This window comes from Periplaneta americana, chromosome 17 (genome assembly GCF_040183065.1).
Source record: "Periplaneta americana isolate PAMFEO1 chromosome 17, P.americana_PAMFEO1_priV1, whole genome shotgun sequence".
Lineage (NCBI taxonomy): Eukaryota > Metazoa > Arthropoda > Insecta > Blattodea > Blattidae > Periplaneta > Periplaneta americana.
The window spans coordinates 105,308,274-105,325,191 of record NC_091133.1 but is presented as its reverse complement, the minus strand read 5'-3'; the positions used below and the strand labels follow the sequence as shown (position 1 = coordinate 105,325,191).

The window sequence follows — 16,918 nt, the reverse complement described above, 5'->3', positions numbered from 1 at the left end:
TGTTTATTTGTTGAACTACAAATCATTGGAATTATTATGTTCTAAATTGATTTGTTTTATATTTCGGCGAGTCTATAATTAATCAATATGCAAATGTTTATTTGTTGAACTACAAATCATTGGAATTATTATGTTCTAAATTGATTTGTTTTATATTTCGGCGAGTCTATAATTAATCAACATGCAAATGTTTATTTGTTGAACTACAAATCATTGGAATTATTATGTTGTAAATTGATTTGTTTTATATTTCGGCGAGTCTATAATTAATCAACATGCAAATGTTCATTTGTTGAACTACAAATCATTGGAATTATTATGTTGTAAATTGATTTGTTTTATATTTCGGCGAGTCTATAATTAATCAACATGCAAATGTTCATTTGTTGAACTACAAATCATTGGAATTATTATGTTGTAAATTGATTTGTTTTATATTTCGGCGAGTCTATAATTAATCAACATGCAAATGTTCATTTGTTGAACTACAAATCATTGGAATTATTATGTTCTAAATTGATTTGTTTTATATTTCGGCGAGTCTATAATTAATCAACATGCAAATGTTTATTTGTTGAACTACAAATTATTGGAATTATTATGTTGTAAATTGATTTGTTTTATATTTCGGCGAGTCTATAATTAATCAACATGCAAATGTTTATTTGTTGAATTACAAATTATTGGAATTATTATATTCTAAATCGATTTGTTTTATATTTCGGTGAGTCTATAATTAATCAACATGCAAATGTTTATTTGTTGAACTACAAATAATTGGAATTATTACATTCTAAATTTATTTGTTTTTTATTTCGGCGAGTCTATAAATTAATCAGCATGCAAATGTTTATTTGTTGAACTACAAATAATTGGAATTATTATGTTTTGGCGAGTCTGTTATTTATCAACATTAAATGTTTCATTGTTGAACTACAAATAGTTGTAATAATTACGTTCCAAGTAGGTACATTTATTTTATATGTTGGTGAGCCTTTATCAACATGCGTATGTTTACTTGTTGATCTACAAATAATTGTAATTATTATAATTGTTCTAAAGAGATCTGTCATATTTGTTTTATATTTTTGTGAGTCTATATACTATAGTTTACTAACATGCGAGTTGCAATTGAAGTGTCCTCTGAAATATCAACTTGACATATTAACGTCGCTTTCCGTTTCCAGCATATATTGAAACCTATTAACACATCTCGTTCAACACAGCGCACTCTAGAAACATTTGATATTTCTGCACAAAGCTGTTATTCCATGTAAAATGTTTGATGCTCTGCATCTCAAATGCAAGATTCTGCAGTTAAGTTCTTGTTCGAGAGAAAGTCTCAATTATTATATTATCAACACGACAATGTTTATTTGTTGAACTATAAATAATTGCAATAATTATTATGTTCTCAAAGCTTTATTTTATATTTTATCGAGTCTCTTAATTTATCAACAGGCAAATGTTTATTTATCGAACTACAATAAATAGAAATTCCTCAAAATTTAGTCACATTTAAATCCGAAGTATTTTATAACGCTGATGCAGCATTAGACATCGTGGGCCGTATTCATAGACATTTTTAGCGCGGGTTTCCGGTGGATCATCAGCGTTTTTCGTATTCATAAACCAGCGTTAGCAATAGGATATGATTTGAATTCTGTACAAGTAACCAGTGGATAGCCGGGACTAGCTTAGTACGCTCGTAGCGCGTGCTGCGAAATGTCTATGAATAGCACCCCGTAAGACTTAGAGTCAAATATTGAAGCCGAAACAGACATAATTCTTGAAACTGATCATCGTCAGTACAAGTACTAAATTTTTAATTGTACTGAAGTCAGGAAGATATGTATTTAGAGAAATCTGACCCAAAGTTATTCTGACCACACATCACAGTATCTAACAGGGATCGAACCTATATTCTTCTGGTGAGAAGCCTTAAAATGACAGCTACAGCTGCAGAATTAATGCCGGAAGCAATATTTGAAAGCTTTGCGGATTCTATAAGCTACGATCAGCAGGAGCCGTGTGAGAAAATTGCTCTGTGGAAGTCCATTACGTGCTATGACGTATTTCCAAGTTAATCCATGGATTTTCAACTTTGACACATTTATCTTAAGTGTGTGATTAGAACTGAACTATCCGGTATGACTGTGCGTTCTTTCACAACGGAAGCCCATATCAAGTAGTGTGGTGAAAGATAAAATGGACACGTAGGAGCAATTAGTCGATATCTGAATTACACCATATGGAGATTCCTGATTGTTCACAAACAAAATAATAATTATTAAACGCCTCCAGTATTTGGAAGATGCAAACAGAAAACTCATATAGGCAGACTAGTCCACTCACTTATATAGTAGCTCTTGCTGTAGTCCACCTTCACAGGCGTGCACAGGTACAATTCCGGCTGAAACAAAAGAATAATATTTCTCGTCATTTTCACAAACTCAGATATTCAAGCATCAATACGTAAAATTAAAACAAAAATTTTGCACAATAGAAAAATGAATATGATAAAGATGACGCATATACTCGCTTCTCATTATACGTTTTTACTTGTGAAATAATTCAATTCCAGTGGTGTAGCATGAAATTTTGAGCAGGGGAATCTAACTCAAGTTGTCTTTCATGCAATATAAGAAAACGTATTACAAAAATACAGTCTTAAAATAAATAGTAGCCAATTTCAAGTCAGCAGTCGAAGATTGGTTGGAACATCGTAAGTAACACCAATAAGGCATGACCTCAAATGATACGTAGTAAAATATGATTTCACGGTTTACACATATCTCTAACAAATAGACACGTATATGTATAACATTAGCTCAATCCCTGTCATACTTAGAGAAATCACAGTATTAGTATCATTACGTAAGTATGCGTCTGTCTTTTGGTTGTGTCCTTCATGGACAGCAAGGGAGTCGGTCATTTGTTTTTTAAATCACACTTTTGTTCGTAAGTCAGTATTGATAATACAATTGTCCTAAAAAAATTCAAGTAAATTAGTGTCAGGAACTGTTATTTCGCTCATTATTTATTATATCAGCCACAATGCACACTAACACTCCAACTGAACACAACTGACGAAAAGGGATAACTCGGAAACTACTTATTTTCAATGTCAAAGCTAGCTTCTTGCGAGCCTTGCGACTAGGGTAGTTTAGTTAGAAAGGGATGGAAAATCTGCGGGGTGGATTACACAGAAGAAACCAGTCTGCTTGAAAGCTGGTGTGTGCAGGCTTCTTGTTTACTGCTGCATCACAAATCATCCTGAGCTGCCGCATCACAATATTTAACGCGTAAATATAAATTCTATTAAAATTAATAAATAATTTTCTCCATAAACTGCAGGTCTATTATGAAATTATTATTATTAACTGGGGAAGCTAAGCTTTTTAGCTGACATTGACGCTACGCCACTGTTCAATTCCTTTCTCATGTTATGAATTATTGTTCATAGTCAATTTCTTGGAACTACTATTCAAAATATTTCAATATTAATCACTTAATCTACATTAAAATTAGAAGATGACCTTCCTCTGTATTAAACACAAACTACATTCCCTATATATAAAAATTAAAATTTTTGCCGTCATATGTAAATTGCACGGTTTAAGTAGATATATAATTATATACCGGTAATTAATTTTTAACAAATTTACAGGATTTATATATTTACCAAAATCAGTATTTGAAGATACAGATTTAAAATCTAGCTGGTCTCTAACTTCGCATCAGGAAGTGAAGCCAGAAGCCGTCAATTTCAAAGAGGACAAGAATCTCTGTTATGTCTACAGATTTATGTTATAATTTTATGCCTTATAGAATTGCAGTATACCTACATATCGGGTGTGACTATCACTAAAATGCCGATGTCATGTACCGCTTTTGAATGCACAAAGTACTGATTTGAAACCTATCGAAATCTCTAACTTTGAATCAGAAAGTGAGATCAAAAGCCTCCATTTTTAAAGCGGGCAAGAACCTGTTTTTGCTACACAGATTTCTATTATATGCTACACAAATGTGTAATATAGGCCTACGTACTGAATGTGACGTTATCACAAAATATCGATATTATGTGTCGCTTTACGGTGCACAAACCATTGATTTCAAACCTACCAAGATCTCTAACTTCGCATCGGGAAGTATAGTCCGGATCAGCTTACTTAATACCCTAGGGGTGAAACCTAATAATTTCTCCCCCCATTCCTACATATGCTAGTGGATTATGGTGATTTTATAGCTTGCAGGTTGAATTTTCTTTTGCCAACTTCGTTTCGAATTTCGGTAGAGAGAAATACTGATTTTCTAACTGTTATGTGGACAACAGTGACAGCAATTGTTGGTAGTGAAAATTCTGAAAATTCAAATTGTTCTAGATTTCTGAGCCGATTACTGAAAGCTAGTAAAATTTGAACATACTAATAATTAATTAATATCAGTATTAATATATATTTTTAGTAGGTTATTTTACGACGCTTTATCAAAATCTTAAGTTATTTAGAGTCTGAGTGAGATGAAGGTGATAATGCCGGCGAAATGAGTCCGGGGTCCAGCACCGAAAGTTACCCAGCATTTGCTCATATTGGGTTGAAGAAAAACCCCGGAAAAAACGTCAACTAGGTAACTTTCCCCAACCGGGAATCGAACCCGGGCCATCTGGTTTCGCGGCCAGACGCGCTAACCGTTACTCCACAGGAGTGGACTATATTAATATTAGCCTAAATACATAATAGTTATTTTATGTGTTTCGTTGTGGTTACAATTCAAGATTATAGTCGGGTAATTGTAAATAAATATATCATACTCGGTGTGATACATGCCTTTGGGTAATCGATAGAAGTACCAGTACCATTTCACATTTTAATGAATTTCTTTCGTGTTTAGACTTCTATTACAATAATGTCAAAGAGAGAAAATAGCATGGCAGTGACTCCTCCAAGAAAGAAAGCGTGTGCCATTCAGAGTACGCGAGTCGGCCTGGATAGCGCAGTCGGTATAGCGCTGGCCTTCTGTACTCGAGGTTGCGGGTTCGATCCCGGCCCAGGTCGATGAAATTTAAGTGCGCTTAAATGCGACAGGCTCATGTCAGTAGATTTACTGGCAAGTAAAATAACTCCTGCGGAACAAAATTCCTGCACACCGACGAAGCTAATATAACCTCGGCAGTTGCGAGCGTCGTTAAATAAACCATTAGGAGGAGAATCTGTTAAATAATTGAATTGAATTTAACGGAGGGGTGCACTATGGCCCAGCACTGCGACCTTCTAAGGTCTGTTGCGCTAACCCTCTGGTGACGCATTCCCAAACCTACACCGGCTGACCACGCTAGGGTTCTCTGTGTGCCCAGGTTTCGAGCAGGCAACCCCGCTCGTTCCTAGGCCAGCACCCTCCATGCGTCCCCAGCCGGGTTTCGAGGAATGCTACAGAATGATAACGAAATGGAGAAATGGTAACTGAATGATGTAAATGCCTAATTTGGGGAAAAACCGCAACTGCGATCTTGTCCGTCACAAGTGTCACTATGGATTTTTTCAATGAATCAATGACCGGGAATCGAACCCGAGCCGCCTGCGTGACAGTCTGAAGGTCTGTCCATTCAGCCACCGCAGAGGGTGTCTGTTAAATAAACTTATACAGTTATATATATAGACTTGAAAAGGATAAATTAAAACGTGAATAAAAGAAGTTAAAATCTTAAGTAAAGGACTTAGGATACTTTTGAGTCCACCTCTTCAATTCACAAAGGAATGAAGGCAGATGGTAAAACTTCGGAGGGGACTTCTGTTGTATTATGTGAAACACACGCATTTCACATCAGTGGTTTGAAACGAATCCGTGTTATGCTTTCCATATTTTGTAACTAATTTATCAGGTTCGGTTCTATAGGAATAACTGTGCATTTTCTTTCATTTACGAGGCGCGTCCATAAAGTAACTTTCCCACTCGTCCCACAGCTAGCAAACCATATGTTGCGCGAAGCGACTGCGTGTACGCGATAGAGTAAGGTCCCGGCATGGCGCATGCGCCAGCGGAACTTCCCGAGTGCTCTCAGTAGCTTCGTTGCATCGGTTGAAGATGGGCGTTCCTATTCCAGCTCCCGCCGCTTGAAGTGCGGTCAGTGATAAAGTTTTTGAATGCACAGGGCATAGCGCCGATTGAAATTGATCGTCAGCTGTGCCAGGTCTATGGGCAAGCAGATGGTGCGTTGCTGCTGTAGACAATTTTCAGCAGGACGCCAAAATGTGCATGACGAGGAGTGCAGTGGGAGGCCAACCATCATCACAGACGACCTTGTGGAGCAACGCACCATCTGCTTGCTCATGACGTTAGGCCCAGCTGACAGCTGACGATCAATTTCAATCGGCGCTATGCCCTGTGCATTCAAAAACTTTATCACTGACCGCACTTCACGCGGCGGGAGCTGGAATAGGAACGTCCATTTTCAACCAATGCAACGAAGCTACTGAGAGCACTCGGGAAGTTCCGCTAGAGCATGCGCCATGCCAGGACATTACCCTAGATCATATATACCCAGATAGGTCGGCCTTATAGGCTCTGAGGTTAACAACTTTTGTCAGGTTGTTATATAAGGAGTCACGTCATAATTCCTATTTGAATTGTATTAACAATTGTACTGCCATCTCGTGTTCGTTTACGGCGGACGGGCGGCGATCCTGGCGGTTTTTCTCTTCAGAGTGCTGCCGATTTTAACATAGCGATGAGTTATCTGTTACATATATGATCTAGGACATTACTCTATCACGTACACGCAGTTGCTTCGCGCAACAAATGGTTTGCTAGCTTTGGGACGAGTGGGAAAGTTACTTTATAGACGCGCCTCGTACTTAATTATAACCTTTTGATTTATGCTTATTTCCTGCATTTGATCATTCACAAAATTTCTAATGAATTTCACAAATTCTGTTACAGGCCTACAAGCTGACATGATCAACACATCTTAATAGAGTGAAGTGTGGTGGTGGCGAATGTGTTTCGTAAGCAATTTGCGCAGATGGCATTTCTCTCGCAACAGGAACCAGGGAACTCACACAACATTTGTGCGTCATCGCAGATACTAACAAAGTTCTTAGCATGTATATTTGCACAACTGTGTATTCATACTGATTCACGTCACATTAAACACCATTTCTGGGCCAAACATATCATATAAAAGAATTTTTCTGTAGAGAAAATATAAATTTCAAAGAGAATCCTAAATGGCAGGACGTGATCTGAAACAATATTTATCTTGTACGTCTACATTGCAAGAATTAATTTACGTCGGTGTCAGAATCTATAATATTTCTTCATAAAAATCCTGAATAACAGAAACATAACATCATACGCGATTAAACAGCACTAAGAAAGTCTATTCCACGGACCATAGCACGGAATAGAGGAGGTCGAATTTTCAATAGTACGTTTCGACTTATTATAAAAATTGGAAATATATCCTTTGAAAAGGTGGAAAAATTCAAGTACCTTGAAGCAACAGTAACAAATATAAATAACACTCGACGGGAAATTAAACGCAGAACAAATATAGAAAATACCTGTTATTTTTCGGTTGAAAAGCTTTCGACATCCAGTCTTACTTAGTCCCTACTTATGGTTCTTAGAGAACCCGGAAGTTCATTGCCGCCTTGACATAAGCTCGTCATCGGTCCCTATCCTGAGCAAGATTAATCCAATCTCTACCATCATATCCCACCTCCTTCAAATCCATTTTAATATCATCCTCCCATCTACGTCTCGGCCTCCCTAAAGGTCCCTTTTCCTCCGGCCTCCCAATTAACACTCTATATGCATTTCTGGATCTCACCCATACGTGCTACATGCCCTGCCCATCTCAAACGTCTGGATTTAATGTTCCTAATTATGTCAGGTGAAGCAACAGTAACAAATATAAATGATACTCTGTAGGAAATTAAACACAGAATAAATATGGGAAATGCCTGTTATTATTCGGTTGCGAAGCTTCTATCATCCAGTCTCCTGTCAAAAAATCTGAAAATTAGAATTTATAAAACAGTTATATTACCGGTTGTTCTTTATGGTTGTGAAACTTGGACTCTCACTTTGAGAGAGGAACATAGGTTAAGAGTGTTTGAGAATAAGGTGCTTAGGAAAATATTTGGGGCTAAGAGGGATGAAGTTACAGGAGAATGGAGAAAATTACACAACACAGAACTGCACGCACTGTATTCTTCACCTGACATAATTAGGAACATTAAATCCAGACGTTTGAGATGGGCAGGGCATGTAGCACGTATGGACCAATCCAGAAATGCATATAGAGTGTTAGTTGGGAGGCCGGAGGGAAAAAGACCTTTAGGGAGGCCGAGACGTAGATGGGAAGATAATATTAAAATAGATTTGAGGGAAGTGGGATATGATGGTAGAAACTGGATTAATCTTGCTCACGATAGGGACCAATGGCGGGCTTATGTGAGGGCGGCAATGAACCTCCGGGTTCTTTAAAAGCCAGTAAGTAAGTAATTATGTCAGGTGAAGAATACAATGCGTGCAGTTCTGCGTTGTGTAACTTTCTCCATTCTACTGTAAATTCATGTCTCTTAGTCCAAAATATTTTCCTAAACACCTTATTCTCAAATACATTTAACCTCTGTTCCTCTCTCAAAGTGAGAGTCCAAGTTTCACAACGAAAACAGAACAAAATTATCCGCCATAAATTCCAGTTCGAGTCCCTTGTATTTGAACTCGTGGAAAGCAGTCAACAAAGATAAAGAAGGCCGGGATATCACTGTAGGAGACGGTTTGAAGGTTATTGTATTGTGATAACATTTCAAGTCAATTTATCGAAAGCACAAATATGGTTATCACATCGCTGACCTTTTGTGCATGTAAATTTTAACATTGTATTACCCAATGCATAAGAATAAGAAAGAACAATAGTCGTGTTCAACTTAACAATTACAATTTTAATTTCCTACTAAACATGCACTCGTAGTAATGAATTTCTCGCATGGATCATGTAGGTCTACTCGTAGATGTCAACAAAATTCCAAATGAAATGCAGTATGACAAGCAGTGGCGTAGCGTCAATGTAAGCTAAAAAGCTTAGCTTCCCCAGTTAATAATAATTTCATAATAAACCTGCAGTTTATGGACAAAATTATTTATTAATTTTAATAGAATTTATATTTACGCGTTAAATATTGTGATGCGGCAGCTCAGGATGATTTGTAATGCAGCAGTAAACAAGAAGCCTGCACACACCAGCTTCCAAGCAGACTGGTTTCTTCTGTGTAATCCACCCCGCAGATTTTCCATCCCTTTCTAACTAAACTACCCTAGTCGCAAGGCTTGCAAGAAGCTAGCTTTAACATTTAAAATAAGTAGTTTCCGAGTTATCCCTTTTCGTCAGTTGTGTTCAGTTGAAGTGTCAGTGTGCATTGTGGCTGATATAATAAATAATGAGCGAAATAACAGTTCCTGACACTAATTTACTTGAATTTTTTTTAGGACAATTGTATTATCAAGACTGACTTACGAACAAAAGTGTGATTTAAAAAACAAATGACCGACTCCCTTGCTGTCAATGAAGGACATACTCAAAATATAGACGCATACTTACGTAATGATAGTAATACTGTATCTATTGATCGTTAATATTGTGATTTCTCTAAGTGTGACAGGGAGTGAGCTAATGTTATACGTATACGTGTCTATTTGTTAGAGATATGTGTAAACCGTGAAATCATATTTTACTACGTATCATTTGAGGTCATGCCTTATTGGTGTTACTTACGATGTTCCAACCAATCTTCGACTGCTGACTTGACATTGACTACTATTTATTTTAAGACTGTATTTTTGTAATACGTTTTCTCATATTGCATGAAAGACAACTTGAGTTCGCTTCCCCTGCTCAAAATTTCATGCTCAGCCACTGATGACAAGGTAACAGGATAGTGCTAAATGAATCGGAGACCACAGTGCTTGCCACGGAAGCAAATTATGGATCAAATTCGGATGAGAAAGATGGATTTTTAGACGTATATAAAGTAGTAAAGTTGCAGTAGATTACAATGGAATACGAAATGGCAGTGTACAATAAGGTAGTTTTCGCAGCATTCGTAGAATACATAGCAACTTTAGATACATCAAGGTTTTGCTAGTTGCATAAACAACAGGCGATATTATCTATCAATGCTATTGTATTCGGTATTCGTCTCTCGTGAAGCTAGTGCGGCGAATTAAAATTTAGGACATTAATGCTCCTCAAAATATGGACTACCTAGAAGCTGTATTCGTGTCGCGTGACTTTAGTGCGGGGAATCAAAATTAAGGCCAATAATAATAATAATAATAATAATAATAATAATAATAATAATAATAATAATAATAATAATAATAATTCTTTATTTATACGGCAGAGTTAAAACCTTTGAGCCTTCTCTTACACGCTACCATGTCATAAAGTATACAAGCAGTGAAAATTTAACAAAAAGTTATAGAACAGAATCTTAACATATTACAAAAAATAATAATAATAGCATAATAAAATCGACACTAAGCAACATGAAAATAATACCATAATAGAAAAAAGAAAGTAAAATACATTGGAATATAGTAAAAGCAACTCCTTTAGTACAAATAGTTAATATGGAGAACGTAAGGAAGAATATAACAAAATTAAATGTAATGAAATAATAATAAAAAAGAAAAAAAATACGAAAATTGAATAATGCTCCTCAAAATATACCTAGTAGCTTTATTCGTCTCTCGTGATGCTAATGCGGCGAATTAAAATTTAAGACAATGATGCTCCCCAAAATACACTTTGCAGCTGTATTAGTCTCTCGTGATGCTGGTGCAGCTAATTAAATTTAGGCCATTAATGCTCCTCAAAATATGTACTTAGCAGCTGTATTAGTCTCTCGTGATGCTGGTGCAGCTAATTAAATTTAGGCCATTAATGCTCAAAATATGTACCTAGTAGCTGTTTTTATCTCTCGTGATGCTGGTGCGGCGAATTAAAATTTAGGCCATTAATGCTACTCAAAATATGTACCTAGCAGCTGTTTTTATCTCTCGTGATGCTGGTGCGGCGAATTAAAATTTAGGCCATTAATGCTCCTCAAAATGTACCTAGTAGCTGTTTTTATCTCTCGTGATGCTGGTGCGGCGAATTAAAATTTAGGCCATTAATGCTCCTCAAAATGTACCTAGTAGCTGTTTTTATCTCTCGTGATGCTGGTGCGGCGAATTAAAATTTAGGCCATTAATGCTCCTCATAATGTACCTAGTAGCTGTTTTCATCTCTCGTGATGCTGGTGCGGCGAATTAAAATTTAGGCCATTAATGCTCCTCAAAATGTACCTAGTAGCTGTTTTTATCTCTCGTGATGCTGGTGCGGCGAATTAAAATTTAGGCCATTAATGCTCCTCAAAATATGTACCTATCAGCTGTTTTTATCTCTCGTGATGCTGGTGCGGCGAATTAAAATTTAGGCCATTAATGCTCCTCAAAATGTACCTAGTAGCTGTTTTTATCTCTCGTGATGCTGGTGCGGCGAATTAAAATTTAGGCCATTAGTGCTCCTCAAAATGTACCTAGTAGCTGTTTTTATCTCTCGTGATGCTGGTGCGGCGAATTAAAATTTAGGCCATTAGTGCTCCTCAAAATGTACCTAGTAGCTGTTTTTATCTCTCGTGATGCTGGTGCGGCGAATTAAAATTTAGGCCATTAATGCTCCTCAAAATATGTACCTAGTAGCTGTTTTTATCTCGCGTGATGCTGGTGCGGCGAATTAAAATTTAGGCCATTAATGCTCCTCAAAATGTACCTAGTAGCTGTTTTTATCTCTCGTGATGCTGGTGCGGCGAATTAAAATTTAGGCCATTAATGCTCCTCAAAATGTACCTAGTAGCTGTTTTTATCTCTCGTGATGCTGGTGCGGCGAATTAAAATTTAGGCCATTAATGCTCCTCAAAATGTACCTAGTAGCTGTTTTTATCTCTCGTGATGCTGGTGCGGCGAATTAAAATTTAGGCCATTAATGCTCCTCAAAATGTACCTAGTAGCTGTTTTTATCTCTCGTGATGCTGGTGCGGCGAATTAAAATTTAGGCCATTAGTCCTCCTCGAAATGTACCTAGTAGCTGTTTTTATCTCTCGTGATGCTGGTGCGGCGAATTAAAATTTAGGCCATTAATGCTCCTCAAAATGTATCTAGTAGCTATTTTTATCTCTCGTGATGCTGGTGCAGCGAATTAAAATTTAGGCCATTAATGCTCCTCAAAATGTACCTAGTAGCTATTTTTATCTCTCGTGATGCTGGTGCGGCGAATTAAAATTTAGGCCATTAATGCTCCTCAAAATGTACCTAGTAGCTGTTTTTATCTCTCGTGATGCTGGTGCGGCGAATTAAAATTTAGGCCATTAATGCTCCTCAAAATGTACCTAGTAGCTGTTTTTATCTCTCGTGATGCTGGTGCGGCGAATTAAAATTTAGGCCATTAATGCTCCTCAAAATGTACCTAGTAGCTGTTTTTATCTCTCGTGATGCTGGTGCGGCGAATTAAAATTTAGGCCATTAATGCTCCTCAAAATGTACCTAGTAGCTGTATTTATCTCTCGTGATGCTGGTGCGGCGAATTAAAATTTAGGCCATTAATGCTCCTCAAAATGTACCTAGTAGCTGTTTTTATCTCTCGTGATGCTGGTGCGGCGAATTAAAACTTAGGCCATTAATGCTCCTCAAAATGTACCTAGTAGCTGTTTTTATCTCTCGTGATGCTGGTGCGGCGAATTAAAATTTTGGCCATTAATGCTCCTCAAAATGTACCTAGTAGCTGTTTTTATCTCTCGTGATGCTGGTGCGGCGAATTAAAATTTAGGCCATTAATGCTCCTCAAAATATGTACCTAGCAGCTGTTTTTATCTCTCGTGATGCTGGTGCGGCGAATTAAAATTTAGGCCATTAATGCTCCTCAAAATGTACCTAGTAGCTGTTTTTATCTCTCGTGATGCTGGTGCGGCGAATTAAAATTTTGGCCATTAATGCTCCTCAAAATATGTACCTAGCAGCTGTATTCGTATCTCCTAATGCTAGTGCGACGATTAAAATTTAACCCATTAATGCTCCTCAATATATAGCTAGCAACTCTATTATCCTTCGTTATAAACAAAAGAGAAAGTGGGTTACCAGGGAAAGAGTATGTTGTTTGATAAATAGTTACTCCATGTTGGTGATAAAAAAGTTTAGTCGATTCTATACTGCGAATTTTAAGGTAATTATGTGTGCTAAAAAAATTCAATTTTCATAAAATTGAGTACAGTACGGTGAAAAAAAAATGCCTGTTCTAAATGGGTTATCTTGACCGGAAAGATTTATGCGGACATGGTGGATACACAGAGTGTAGAGATGAATAACGATCGTGAAAGCAAGACTAACAGCGTCCGCAAAGCCAAAAACCCGCACGACGATGTTGTATACGTCGCGTCGTTGACGTAAAGACTGCTTGTGAGTGTTTCGAGACGTCGCGATTAATCACGAGTGAACCACGCGTTAAAACTTTGATTTTGACTAGGACAAAAATTGTCAAAGTTCTGGCTCAAACGGTTAAGAAAATTTAAATTTCAAGGACCTAAATAAATTTCTAAATTATAGACATCAGCTCAAAGAATTTTGAGTGACCACAAGGGTCCTGAATATAATAAACATGTACAATAATGGGATGTGATACATTAAAGAAAAAGAAAGTTAATTGTTGAAGGCAAATATAAGTTGATTAATTGAAATAGAGATGATGATGTAATATTTGAAGAGAATCCTTGATAATATTTATAAGAATAGACATTACATAATCAAAAGGAATGTGAAGGTCCTTAAGATAATTCCACGTGAATTTTGTGATTGAACCTCTACAGCCAAACAGCAAACCAATGACGGACCATTGTTTAAGAGGGACGTTGTACTTTTGAGAAAGATACGGCAGACAAGGTTCATATATGGACTTCTTCTCAATATCAACCTCGGTGGCCTGATTTAGGTTTCTTTCGAAACGGATAGTAGGGTCAAGAACAAGAGCCCGTTTTAAGCGTCCGTTGATAGAAATAATGTCTGCCCGTCTAAAAGAACCATCTGATGATACACAATGTACTTCCTCATGAATCTCCCAATTTAAAGTTTTTAACGATGTCGCCAAAGCATGTCGTACACGATGATGTCTAGCATTGATCAGCAGCTCGCCTTTGGGGCATTGTCCAAGCACATGTCCAAGTGTTTCAAGCTCGCTACAGTCTGGATGACGGCAGCGGGTTGTGCTTAGAGTTCTGCCCGGTATTGCGCCTTTTGCAAACTCCATCTTTTTCGTGAACTTTTGGTAAAATGTTTAGTCACGAAACAAAAAAGTATTTTGTGCTTTATTTCTCATGTTGTGAGAAAATTCGAACGTTTTATGTCATTCCCCTTTCATACGTTTCTCTTCGATAGCAGTTGGCTATATGAAAACCAAGTTTGTTTCAAGTAATTTATATGGCATAAAGAAGCAATATTAATGATTTATAGTTCACAATAGCACAGTATTATGTAGATTGTGTTAACTACCAACTGCCTATTATTGTCAGTAAATTAAATTTTTTTGAGCACAGGTGCAGAACGTTTCAACTTCATTAAACTGAAGGTCACACAAGTACCTAATTAACCATCACTGATAATGTATGCTTCAGTTATCCCTCTCTATAGAAGAGGACCTGATTAGTGATGTTATACCGTGTTTAAAAATGTGGCAACACTTTTATTATGATTATTATTAAGTCCCAGAAATTTAGGAAAATTGTGAAAAAACTGATTTACCGGTTACTAAATCTCTAAAATAATCCGAAACCATAATTATTATAACCAATAAAAACTTTCTCGTAGCTAACTTATTTTTAATATCCGTTTCTACTACTCGAGAGAATTTAAATCAGTTCTAGACTTAGGATCTTTCTCTCAGTTTTCAGTAAACAGAATTTTTACTGAAATTAACAAGTGAAAGTACATGACTCTGTGCAATAAACGTCTGAAAAGAAATAGAAACGGCCGCAGGATGGTTTACATCACAAGCTTCTAAGTAATAACAGTGTTCAATCTGAAATGTCAAATTAAAAAACGAAGAGAAATGCCCCAAATCCCTAGACATAGAATCTATCTCTCTGGAGAAAAAAAAGACGGCATCATGTTCACACCACCATTAATGTTAGCAGGATATAAACCTTTTCAATGTGAAAAAGTGTCTATCGAGAATGTCCATTTTTCCGGTGACAATTCATTTTCATATTTTTGTGGATTTAGGCTCTTTTTCTTTGGGACGATTCAATTACTGAAAGATGTATGATAGAGAAGGACACGTCGAGTCAAACAACCGGCTAATAAGAATTTTTTTTTTATTATTCACTGTTGCTTTACAAATTGTTCCGAAAGGAACGTTCAGTTTATTGTGTTACAAGATAAGACAAGAAAATCTAAGAGTTGTTAGACAACTCTATATTGTTCACAAAACGAAATATCAAGTCAAGGTTGCGACGGCGCTTCAGGCGATACATTGGTTCGCTATTGTCCAGTAAAAGTTGATGGCCAGAGCATTTGGACGTGGGTCGCTGTGTAAGAAGTAATTTCTTCTTTGATGGTGAGGATTCCCAGATCACGTTGTACGAGTAATTTAATACTGGACACGGACCATGGTGCATTTGCCTATACAACGAAGATATTTAGACTCAACTATTCTTAAAATATCTCTGTTAGAAATGATTGCTGGCAGAACCCAAATAATTGTATTCCGTAAGTGGTTAATAGGGAATGAAAATGTTTTTAAGAATATGACAACCCTACTAAGCACAAAATCATCATTAACATGCGTTTGTCTTGTTTTTTTCTCTCTTTGAACGAACGATGTCACCCCAATCTATTTGGTTTCTCGTTTTCAAAATTTACCCGCATATCATCAGCTAAGTACCAAGTCTGATCACATAAATTTACTCATTATACATTATCACAAGACATCTTTATATTCTTCATCCTACACAGTTTCAGTTGCTAGAAAATGGAACTCGCTTACGAGTGATGTAAGGGGTTGTTGGACAATAACTTCATTTAGGTCAAAATTACATAAATTATTACTTAACAGATTAATTACTGATTAATATTTGTTACTTATATTGAAAATAACATCTGTCCATTCTTATTATTACCACTAGCCGTACCCGTGCGCTCCGCTGCACCCCGTTAGAAATAAATATAAAGTAATTACATAACTGGAATAGGATATTTGATCCAAGGAACATTCGTGTTTGATAGAAGGATAAATCGTTTAATATGTTACTTAATTTAAATTATATTTAAATAATTAAAATGCGATCATTTTGGTCCAGAGAGCACTAATTTGGTGCAATGACAATTCCTTTAACATGTTTCTTAATTTTTATTACATGCAACCATAGTTTAATGAACATTGACATCATTTAGATTTAATGTGTATACCTACTTTATTTTACTTGCTACTGTATATGTTTCCATTGAATTATGATAATAACTTAATTTTAACCCTTATTTTCTACGTATTCAGTAAATGGCGCTTGGCCCACTATGGTTCTGAACCCTTGAAATAACTTAAATAACTTAAATTATATTGTATTATATTATATTATATTATATTATATTATATTATATTATATTATATTATATTATATTATATTATATTATATTATATTATATTATATTATATTATATTATATATTATATTATATTATATAAAAAGTGTGTTGATAATGGATGTACTCCGATAAGTAAGTTTTAATTTGTTATGGGGGCTCTTGAATCTCGGGAGGAACAACTTTTACAACAGCGCAACATAATCTGCTTGGCTCATTACCCAATTTTTTTGCATTGCATTTAA

The 16,918-nt window shown here is 36.2% G+C and overlaps 1 protein-coding gene across 1 annotated transcript in view; it reads right to left on the bottom strand.

The window, feature by feature from the left end:
* The window catches only part of Phm (Peptidylglycine-alpha-hydroxylating monooxygenase), an 82,319-nt gene that overhangs the window by 20,997 nt on the left and 44,404 nt on the right, over positions 1 to 16,918 (bottom strand). Inside the window, exon 2 of the mRNA XM_069815689.1 lies at positions 2,356 to 2,413. Within this exon, the coding sequence (XP_069671790.1) occupies positions 2,356 to 2,413 (58 nt within the window). The remainder of the gene's footprint in view (positions 1 to 2,355; positions 2,414 to 16,918) is intronic.